The sequence below is a fragment of the Schistocerca nitens genome, chromosome 10 (assembly GCF_023898315.1).
Source record: "Schistocerca nitens isolate TAMUIC-IGC-003100 chromosome 10, iqSchNite1.1, whole genome shotgun sequence".
Lineage (NCBI taxonomy): Eukaryota > Metazoa > Arthropoda > Insecta > Orthoptera > Acrididae > Schistocerca > Schistocerca nitens.
This window is the reverse complement of record NC_064623.1, coordinates 45,818,572-45,830,857: the sequence shown is the minus strand read 5'-3', so window position 1 is coordinate 45,830,857 and position 12,286 is coordinate 45,818,572. Positions and strand designations below refer to the sequence as shown.

General features: G+C 40.3%; 1 protein-coding gene across 1 annotated transcript in view; it reads left to right on the top strand.

Annotated features, from left to right (window-relative positions):
• The window catches only part of LOC126210554 (uncharacterized), a 68,005-nt gene extending 56,791 nt beyond the window's left edge, over positions 1–11,214 (top strand). Inside the window, exon 6 of the mRNA XM_049939811.1 lies at positions 5,519–11,214. Coding sequence (XP_049795768.1) covers positions 5,519–5,724 — 206 coding nt within the window. The 3' untranslated portion in view covers positions 5,725–11,214. The remainder of the gene's footprint in view (positions 1–5,518) is intronic.
• Positions 11,215–12,286: the final 1,072 nt, after the last annotated feature.

Here is a 12,286-nt window from a genome sequence, read left to right as displayed (position 1 = left end):
GCACGAAACGAGGCCGGCCGCGGTGGCCGAGCGGTTCTAGGTGCTTCAGTCCGAGAACCGCGCGACTGCTACGGTCGCAGGTTCGAATCCTGCCTCGGGCATGGATGTGTGTGATGTCCTTAGGTTAGTTAGGTTTAAGTAGTTCTAAGTTTTAGAGGACTTATGAACTCCGATGTTAAGCCCCATAGTGCTCAGACGCATTTGAACCATTTTTTTGCACGAAACGACATCGGCAGGGGAAGATGAATCATCAGGGCATGAACAGCATCGTATACTGAGTGATCACTGTGAAGAACATGGAGATGCCTGGTGCTTGTGCGAGACAGTGTCATTGGCACCTGTCAGACTTTGAAAAGGGCTTCATCGTGGGTCTCCATTTGGCTGAATGATCGAATCCTACAGTTTCCAGATTTCTGGGCATCGAGATATGACAATGGCCCAGTGCTGGACTGCATGGGAGCTTGAGGACAAGTATATTCGTCGCCAAGGTTACGATTGACCGTATATGGCAACGCAAGGGAGAACTGCATATCGTGCCATTGGACAACAAGTAATGGGAGGATAATTAAATCAAGACCCTACACTGTCGACAGGCGCTGATATACATCAACGGGGACAGTTGAAAATATGTGCCCCGACCGGGACTCGGACCCAGGATCTCTTGCTTACATGGCAGACGCTCTATCCATCTGAGCCACCGAGGGCACAGAGGATAGTGCGACTGCAGGGATTTATCCCTTGCACGCTCCACATGATGCCCACACTCGCAACTTAATGTCCACACACTACATTCGTAGTGCCCCTGCCGATTACACTCATTACTGGCAGCAGATCCATTGCCCGAACTCTTACAGGAATCGGTAAGATTGTCTACAGCGAGTAATGAGTATAATGGGCAGGGGCACTACGAATGTAGCGTGCGGACATTAAGTTGGAAATGCGGGTGTCACGGAGAGCGTGCAAGTGATAAATCCCTGCAGTCACACTATCCTCTGTGCCGTCGGTGGCTCAGATGGATTGAGTGTCTGCCATGCAAGCAAGAGATCCCGGGTTCAAGTCTCGGTTGGGGCACACATTTTCAACTGTCCCCGTTGATGTATATCAACGCCTGTCGACAGCGTAATGCCTTGATTCAATTATCATTTCATTCTAGAGCGCCCATGGTCCGAAAGAACAGATACCATCTTCATACAAGTAAGTAATGGACTCCCTGCTACATTCTGCGCCATCTGGTACCACTGGGAAAAGGCGAGCAGAGCCGGACTACAGAACTACCATTCCATATCTAGGCTGCCTTTAACACCACAACATAAATTACTGCGTTTGGAGTGGTGCTGTGAGAGGGAAGTTGGACTGCTGATGAGTGGCGTCACATTGTGTTCAGCAATGAATCCCGATTCTGTACTAATGTTCAGCAATGAAGCCCAGTTCCACACTAACCTAGATGACCATGGTTGGCGAATACGTAGGTGGTCTGGGGGCTGCAACGCCATTTGACTAGATGTAACTGCATATTTTTTCAACCCTTGAACTTTCATTTTGTTTCCTCGTCCTCTCCTGAGCGCTTCACTTATTTTGTCCGGAGGTGTAGTTCCCCACTGCATGCAAGTCTGATACACTGTATGATGCTATATAGCAATGAGCAATTATGTACACAATTTGTTTAGAGGCCATAGCAGGTTGATGTGTGAAGTTGCCAACAGCAAGTAGTATCCATAGGAAATGAGACCATTTCAGAGACTTTACCAGTCTCATACAGATATTTTATTTATGTAAGCTGAAGCAAAGAGTGAAAATTTGTACCAATGCTGGGAATCGATCTCGGGTCTCCTGCTGGGGTTAGCCACTAAGCCACCTTGGCACAGCAGTTAACACAACTACACCGATTACCGTGGCGTGCCTCCCTCCTCGAGTCAAATTCTTAATGCCACCCCAGTCTACTTTGGATCTAAGAGGGAGACGTACCAGGGTAATCGGTGCATCTGTGTGAACTGGTGTGCAGTGGTTGCTTAGTATGTAATGCACCTGTCTAGAAAGCAGGAGACCTATGTTCTATTTCTGGCCGTGGTACAATTTTTCACTCGCTGCTTTAGTCTATATACATACGAGGTGCGGCTAGAAAAAAACCGGACTGATGCTGGAAAAAACATTTATTTACAATTATTTACAATTTCATGTTATCTCCTTCAATGTACTCTCCTCCTCGGTCTCTACACCGCTCCATACGAATTTTCCACTGTTCGTAGCAATGCTGCAGATCATTTTCGGTAAGTCCATACATTACTTCCGTCGCTTTTTCTTTTACTGCTTCAACAGTCTCAAATCTAGTTCCTTTCAAAGCTGACTTGACTTTAGGGAAAAGAAAAAAAGTCACAGGGGGCCAAATCAGGTGAGTAGGGTGGATGATCTAAGAAGGGAATGTTGTGTTTTGCCAAAAACGTCTTCACTGACAACGCATTGTGAGCTGGGGCATTGTCTTGGTGAAGGATCCATGACTTTTTTCTCCACAAATCGTTCCGTTTTCTCCGTACTCGCTCACGTAGGGTAGCCAGGACGCTAATGTAGTAATGCTGATTCACTGTTTGTCCCTCTGGTACCCAATCAATGTGCACAATCCCTTTGATGTCAAAAAAAAAAAACAATCATCATTGCCTTGAATTTCGATTTTGACATTCGTGCTTTTTTTTGTCGTGGAGAACCATGAGTTTTCCAATGCATCGATTGGCGTTTAGTTTCGGGATCGTAAGTAAAAAACCACGATTCATCGCAAGTAATAACATTTTGTAAGAAGGTGGGATCACTTTCAATGTTTTCCAGGATGTCAGAACAAATCATTCTTCGGCGTTCCTTCTGTTCAATTGTGAGACACTTTGGAACCATTTTTGAACACACTTTGTTCATGTTGAAACTTTCATGAAGAATCTGCCTAACACTTTCCTTGTCAACTCCTGTTAACTCAGACACTGCTCTGATTGTGAAACGGCGATCTTGTCGAACAAGTTTACCAATTTTTTCAATGTTTGCATCAGTTTTTGCTGACAATGGTCTGCCAGTGCGAGTGTCATCACTGGTGTCTTCGCGGCCATCTTTAAATCGTTTAAACCACTCAAACACTTGTGTTCGCGATAAACAATCATCGCCGTACACTTGTTGTAACATTACAAACGTTTCACTTGCAGATTTTCCTAGTTTGAAACAAAATTTGATGTTAACACGCTGTTCTTTCTGTACACTCAACATTTTCCGACGCACAGACAAAACGTCAACTACTTAAAACAGACGCCACGGGCAGACTGAGTGCAGGAGGTAGATGAAACTCGAGCAGTAGGCGGAGCGAGAGTCACGTGACAGGCCATGCGACTTTCAGCCTTATTGCATTCGTTTTATTGTTTCACCAGTACTAGTCCGGTTTTTTTCTAGCCACACCTCGTAAATGGTTCAAATGGCTCTAAGCACTATGAGACTTAACATCTGAGGTCATCAGTCCCCTAGACGTAGAGCTACTTAAACCTAACTAACCTAAGGACATCACACACATCCATGCCCGAGGCAGGATTCGAACTTGCGACCGTAGCGGTCGCGCGGTTCCAGACTGTAGCGCCTAGAACAGCTCGGCCACTCTGGCCGGCTTTCTGGTACAAAATTCGACATTGTTAACACGATGAAAACATATGATGTTGTTTGTTCCATGACTTGCAGCCTAGTGGTTCCAGACTGAAGCGCCTAGAACCGCTCGGCCACAGAGGCCGGCCTATACATATGAAAAAGGAGAAATACCCAAAGACTCACGCCCACTGAAGAGAACTCATTACTGTAATGACAAAGTGAGAGAACAGTTGGAAGGCAACTCTTATAAACGCTGCCTTTAAATCGTTCTTTGCAGCTGTAAACAGTTCTCTGAAGGCTTAATCTCATCTGGCTGGAACACCAGATTAAGTTTCTCTACTCTGTGATACTCAGTCTGTACGATTGCGAGTCTCCAGTGTACAACTGCAACTTACGATCATAGAGTCACATCCACTGTTGTTTAAACTGCATTAACAAGAGCCTCAAGAGTCCATGTCGACAACTTGGTGGAAAGGAAGCATTAATGCCCATCTCACCTGCTGACTGGAACACTAGTTTCATGACTATTGAATTGTGCAGTCTATTTCTCTCTGGAAGGCCAAGATCCACATCTGCTACACCATGATATGGAGTCCGTGTGACAGCAGGCCCGAATATGCAACTGGTGGCTGGGTCTTCGGGCTTAAGTCATTTGTGATTCATACTACTGAATGAGACCCATTGCCGGCTAGAGTGGCCATGCGGTTCTAGGTGCTACAGCCTGGAACTGCGTGACCGCTATGGTCGCAGTTTGGAATCCTGCCTCAGGCATGGATGTGTGTGATGTCCTTAGGTTAGTTAGGTTTAAGTAGTTCTAAGTTCTAGGGGACTGATGGCCACAGCAGTTAAGTCCCATAGTGCTCAGAGCCATTTGAACCATTTTTTTGAGACCCATTGTTTCTGTTTCAGCTAATAGCTGAGAAACTAGATCCAAATGTACTGAACGTTATTGTTCAGAGTCTCTTAATAAAAACTGTCAGTGACTCGGCGCCTCAATTGCTGCGTTGGAAATCAATTTCATGACTGTTGCCCCATGTTGAGCATTTCAGCCACTGGATGGGGTGCCAGATCCACGAGTGCCGACTTGCGTTTTCCAGCATATGAGACCATGAACCTTCAGTGTCCAGCTCGAATGCTGAAAGAGGCAGCAGACATAGTTCCACTGGGTTCTGTTGTTTTCAGACTTTGTGAACCTGAGACCATCGTGCTCATATCTACTGAAGCCTGGGACACCCGATCCAAGACTGCTCCACTGCATTGTCTGGGATGAGTGCTCTTTGTGTCCATTTAAATGCACCGTAAAATGTCATCCACACCTACTAGCTTGTGTTGTCCAGACTTTGCAAGCCTCCAGATCCATATCAGCCGCTGGCCTGGATGCCACAATCATTCCAGTCACTGTCACTGTCCAACTAGGCTGTTGGATATGATGCCAATGCCACGTCCACTGTAGTGCGTTCTCTTGGCTGTGTGAACAAAAGCCACCAGTGTCCCTCATGACTGTTGGCTGGGACACTGGATCGAAATTCACTGCACAGCGTTATTGAGACTTTGTGTAGATGAGCTGACACTGTGTTCATCTCACCTATTATCTGGTACTCTAGATTCAGGTCTACTGAACTATACTGTTGAGACTGTGTGAACGTGACCTGTTATTGCTCATCGCAACTGCTCTCTCAGAAACAACATCTAAATTAGATGCTCTCTGTTGTTGAAACTGTGTGAATGAAGATTACGTGTCCCAGTACTATTGTATTTTCCCTGAACTGAAAGATCCACTTGGAAAGATTTAATAAGACATATGGAAGAACTGAAAACAGCTTTGTGTAACCCAGTTATGAGTCAGAGCGACACAATCATCAGAGCAGAATGTAAAGTGTTGATATCTCGACTCTGTTGTCTTCTGTTGCAGCCCTTACCGTGTGTTTCTGGATGATGGTGCGTAGCTACCACCTCGAGTTGCAGCAGAACTTCTTCAGGACAGTGTCTGGGAGTTGTCGTCCATTGATTACCAACAGTTGCGTCCCAGCACCATCGCAGCCGAGTGATCCGTGTGACACTGAGAAGCTCTTGCCAGGGACACTTCATTCTCCCCAACCATGTACCAGCAATATCTAGACCCGACGTACATTTGCCACAGCTCCCGATTTCAGATTATCTTCCGCTGACAATCGTTCACAGTCTCACATCCGACATATACTGTACGATCCATTGGATTAACTTACAGGCTGATAGCTGGCCACCTGGTATACGCTACATGCTCAAAGAGTCGAGAGTTAAGTGTGCACTGAAAATTAAATAGAACGTGGACTTGCAGATTAAACTGGGGAGGGCAGTGGTGGTCATAGCAGTTGAAGCAGCAGCTATAGTGAATGCTTCTACCTAACTCTTGGTAAAACGCTATCTGTATATTGGAGTACTTACATATAAATGTTACATATCCTGTTCATCCGTACGCGCAGTTTCGTGCCTTACGCAGTGATCTATGAGTTTCCATGTGCTTGTTGACACCTTGTGGAGCATCTCAGGAGCTATACTTGGGAAGGATTCCTGGAGATTTGTGTGCAATACTTCACTAATCTTGTACTGACGTTGAGCCAAAAAGGAAATGATTCTTCCCCGATAATGACCTGTCTGGCGTGGTAAGGTCTGGGCTTGAAGGTGCCCATTTCAGTGGGGCTGGAGATGTTGCTGTACCACATCTACTACAGTAGGCCCGAAGTTGTTTCTCGATGAACTCACGCATCTGAATATCAAAGTTTGTTGGAGCTCTGTCTTGCTGTAAACACGTGTGATCCGTGATCCTCTTGACTTCGAGCTGAGCAGGGATACTAATAAAACAACTATTTATTTCTTCCCTTCTGCGGGGGCAAGAGAGTTACGGCGACTTCTCCAAAAGCCATAGAAATCAGGCAACACGGCGAGTATGTGGCGCCAGAGAAAGAACTGTGACTGTCTTACAGATGGGCCCTACCACGCCACTAAAGACGTCAACCTCCAACTTATTTTTATCGAAGCATAACCACAGACATAACAGGAAACTTTGAATACCGTCTCCGATCATCAGGAAACTAGTTCGCCCAAAACACTGCTAGCGAAATTGTCACTGCACCAAATAGTGAGATGTTTTGGGGATGTTTGGCAAGGTCAGTTTGTGATACCATACGGAAATATTTAGATTATACTAACGATCCATTTTTTCAACTTTGGCGAAAATCTTCTGCTCCTCAGACATTCAAATCTGAATGCATGTTCCAGAAAACCTTGAGCTGAAGTACTATGGTAAATATACTTAATTTGTCCTCAAATTAGGAACCAATAAATGCTTTAATCTTCTTCTTTTAGTATAGCAATGTTAAAAACGTATAGTGAGTGAAAAGTTAGCTTTGAACCAAATACAGCTCAGTCACAATCAAAATAACTTCATTCTAGTCTTCACGTTTCGAAGACCCTTATCCCACCATAAGGTCACATCCTAAGCTACACGATACTTCTTTTAAAAACTATGGACTCTGATGTTTCATTTCCTTTCTCACATAATTACATTTGCCGTGATGATCGTACTGTGGTCCAAAAATTGTAGGGTGCAGTATAGTTATTTTACTTGAGCTGAAAGATAATTTGCTCGGCTGCAAGGAAAAATACAATGTGTACTTGAAAAATGACAGCATCAACACAGAGATTATTAGATAGGATGTTTTGTACTCCCTGAAGTAATCCTTGTTACAAAAACTCGGCCCTTAAGTCAACTTGGGAACGAGAAACGTTTCAACCTAAAGACATGGTGTGAAAGCTTGTCCCTCCCTATGTTGCCAATTATAAAAAGATTTCAATGCAACAGTGCAACAAACATTGACATGTTCCATCTACCAATTAGATGTCTCTCCACAATCTTTCATTACGTCACACACACGCGACTAAGACTGAATGTTTTACGTTTTAAGGTACCGAATTTTATAGCTAACAGAGTCGCAAATAGTTATGAAAAGCCATTAAAGTTTTCTACAGCTTGCCTTGTCCCAGTGGGCTTTAATCCAAATAACAGAAGAAATTAGATTTAGTAATTAATCGTGCTATCAGGCAGTAAGTTCATACCATGAAGAACGGCAGCACAGGGACCTCTGGAGACGCAGTGAATCAGGGTTTCCACGAATTTCCAGACGCACCAGAGCTGTCGCACCTTTCGTCCAATAGATTGGGCTTTTCTTGTCTTATCAGCAGTAGATTGCGTAAGACGTATAATTCGATAATTTCCTGAATGTTATCACCAAATTTCTTTAGCACACTCTATAAACAGTACAGAAGTTACTTAAGGTGGGAAATTTCCCGATAATGATCTGACAATCAAACAAGAGTGCACAATATACACTTTACAGGGCAGCTTACGGCAACATATATATTAACATATTTTGAAAGTTCCTGCAGATGTACGCAGGAGCACAGAATCATATGAAAGTGGAACGTGGACTACATGAAATCTGCAGAAGGAACTGGAGGTATTGTAAATTTTGCACAATCTAAGAATTGTGATACAATAAAAAAACGGCGAGGGAAGAAGTTCTTTATCTATTTGAATGATCTCCACTTAATATTCTTAAGCAGAACCGGTGACTTTTGCAGACAGTTCCCCTTTTGAGAGAGAGAGAGAGAGAAAGTGATAGAAGAAACTGTTAAAGGTTTGTCATTAAGTGGTTCTTTGAAAATGAGTGTCTCAAAATTTTTGAGAAGACACACTATATTCAGTTATTTACAACATACTGTCACGTCAATAATTAATCCAGAACAAGAACAGGACTTAGTAAAAGGGCTAGAATGCTCCAAATTTCTGGATGTACATATTGATGAAAACTTTAATTCGAAGGAAGGTATTACTGAGCTGCTCAAACAAATAAGTTCAAATACTTTTCCTCTGTATTATTGCTAGTCCTCAAAACAAACGCATTAACCTCCCAATGTTCTGTCTGATTCCGTTCAGTCAGTTATTGGGAATAATTTTCTGGTGTAACTCATCAAATAGCAGAAAGAATAACATGTGGCGTTCACACAGTCATATTGTGGGTAAGTCTTCAAGGATTTTGGCATTTTAACTGGACTTCCTCAATTCACACTCACACAGTTAAAAAAAACCAATTGATTTCATGAAATAGCAGAATACCTAAAATAAACAGGGATCAGTATTAAAATGATAAATGAAAGAGACAAATTCAAAAGTAACATTATGAACACGAAATTTGAAGTAAAAAATAGAAGGAAACAGCAAAGTGTGGACGGTCCAAAGGAAGTACAAACACAACCAAAGAATGAAGAAGTGCTTTTGGGAAAAGAAAAAGAAGAAAGAAACTAGAAAAAAATGAATAATCATGTAACATTCATGTTAACCACTGTCCTGGAGCGAAAAACGTAAAGCTATATATACAGAGTGCTCAAAAATGACTCGAATACTTTGAGATGTGGCAGTACTCACCGAAACAAGAAATGTAAGTCCAATAAACATAGGTCTGGAAATGCATACTTTATGCGATAAACACGTGTTTACAGGAGGTGTTCAACGTGGCTTCCATTTATGACAGTTCACCCTTCTGCCTTCTGGTGTAAGGTATGACACGACCTTTGAAGTATACCCGATTCTTATTGTACCTGCTGGCATGCATTGAAGATGCGACCCTGTACTGTCCGCACATCGTTGCTTGGCGTGGCATAGACCATTTCTTTCAAGTGTCCCCATAACCTAGTCTAGGTGTGAGGGCCCCCTCCACCAATCTAGTGGTCTTGAAATGTCTGCACCAGATGTTCGTACACATTGTGACGAAAGACTGCTGGTGCGCCATCTTGTATGAAGACATATGTACTCCTTGCAGCAGTGGTACAGACTCCAGCAAAGTAGGTAATACATTAATGAGAAAGTCCAGATAATGTGATCATGTGGTAGCACGTATGGCCCTTTTAATCTATCGCCAAGTATGCCTGGCCATACGACGATTCAGAATTGGTTTGACGCCCTCTTTCTTGGTTTACATCTGCAGACTGGGTGGGATCTTCTACTATCAGTCCTCCAAGGTACCTGTGTTCCTGAGATGCTGAAAAGTCTGTCGAACAGCTTATTACAGGGCACTTTGGTGTGAGAATATTTTTCAGCATAGAGGTCATGGGCTTGCAGGCTACGTCAATTTGCTAAAGCATAGCAGAATACCACATTCCCCTTTTCACTTCCATTGCTAACAAGTGGTGGAAGAGAGAAAGTGTAAATGTACTACACCATTTGCCCGTACAGAAAGCTCAATAACAGTTAACACATAAATGAATCCTTTTGGAAGAAGTTATAACACCATGATACATACCCAGGGCTGACAGAACCGTACAATAAGGCACACAAACATGACAGAAAATAATGTAGCCTGAAACATATTCGTATTTATTAGTAGATTTTGAAGTAAACTAATGCACAGTCATATTCAGAGTAAAAATTCAAGATTATAAAACTCAGTATTATTAAGCAACCTCATTCCTTTTCATTTCAGTTTAACACATCCACCTTCAAAAACTGAAAATTGTAACCACTAGTTAATTCATAATATCCGTTTGGTAAAATAATTTTAAATTCGTTATCAAGCTCCATTCATATATTTTCTACATGTGTAGTATTCAAATATTCACAACCTGTAAAGTAATATGATCCATTGACTTATAACTCACTAACCTTTCTAAAATAATTAGAACTGCTTGCATTACTGAGCTTCCTCAAAAAGGATTCCACTTACATAGATTAAAAATTTAATAACTCTATAGATTTTTAATCTTGTCAATATGACTAATGTGTGGGATGAATTAAATTTTGACTTTTTCGTTGAAAGAAATAATAAATTAAGAGGGGAACAAGTTGAATATAATATCTGCAAAGAATATTTTAAACCATCTTTAACTATAGAATATTTGAGAAATGAGGATCATACTTACTGTATGGATGTCTTAAAGCTTATGTATAGAGATGCAGAACACAAAATAAGATTTGTTAGTCATGAGGAAACTGATATAGAAACATGGAAAGAAATATAAAAGTCAGATTATCTCCTTTTTATGACTGCAAAAAAATAGCAAATTACAATTTGCTAATGAATAACTTACCAAAACTATTACAAAATTGCATTAAAAGCTATTCATTATTTTTAAAAGTTTGTCATTCAATAAGTAGAGCTTTTGAAGAAAGAGAATATAATAAAAATCTACTAGTAAATTTATTTCATTTGCATAAGAAATGTGCCATGGATTTTATGTTTACCTTAGAAAAGAGAAGAGCTTTTTCAATATCCAGAGTCTCCATTTATAAGGAAAATTTTTTATTTATGTTTTCCTTATTAAATTAGATATTTTATAAATTGACTCAGAAAACAACAAAAATTCTACAGGGGTTTATACTGTTGAAAAAATAGCATAAATGATATATAGTACACATGAATTAAGGTGTTTATTTTTTAAAGAATATAATGATTATGAATGTGGGATCTGTACAGAAGATGATAATGATGAATAATGTCCATATTGTAAAGTATTTATTTTACTTTTCAATACATATGTTTTTTCATCGTGACAACTCATTGCTTTTTTGTCTACATCAACTGCATAGCTTTCATGTTTTTCACTTCAAATCAAATTCATTGTCCTGCATTGTTGTATACTGCTAAATAAATAATCTTTACAATCTTCTAAACTAATTCTGTTTCTAAAAATATATTTCTTAACACCTTTAGATTTTTCTCTTTTTTTATCACCAATTTTATAAGCATATATTTTTGCACTTAAACCACAAAATACTATTATTTTCCATTAAACTCATTTTTCATTTTTTCTAAAACTTTTTTGTTTCCTTGTGAAATACCATAAATATTATCTGTTGTATAATTAGTCACATGAAAGTAATCAATCATCTGTGTCATGTCTTCACAGAAACCTTTAGTCTGTATATTATAAATGTAATTGTCTGTATCTTGATAACAAAACAATGTTGCCCCATATTTTGGTTCTGTAGTGAAAAAATCATACAACAGTTCTTTAGATAAATGAAGTATACTCATTCCAACATACATGGGTTTATTAAATGTAATTTTTGTCTTTTTCATATGAACAAGATTTTCATTAAATATCGCTCTCCCTTTAAATTTATCACATTTTGGAGCAGCTCAGACTAAATTTTTTATATCCACCCTGTTTCGTATATATTTGCCATTGTCTTCCCAAACACTGAATTATCCATTGACTTGTGAAAATCATTCTCAAAAATTCTTTGCTTTCATTCTCATTTCTCTGTTTAACTCTATATATTTTTTCAACCAGTCTGATTGATTGAATTTTAAGATTCTGTGTATTTTTGTTATTTTCATTCTTAGACAGATACTGTTGAAGATTTCTATAGTGATCTAAACAATTATTTTTGCTTCCCAGAGTAGTGAACGATTTGCCTTCTTTAGTGTTAAATACAATTTTATTTTCAGGAGGGAGTGGCGAATCTTAATGTAAATCATGTAATTCTTTTGCATATTCTAGATCTACTTAGAAAATATATCCAATTTTAGCATTATCCGAAATCTTGTTTCTTTTTGCACAATCAAAATTACTTGATTTACCCCATTCGTATCCACCATATGGTAAATATTGTCTCATAGCATAACCATATAAAATGTCAGCA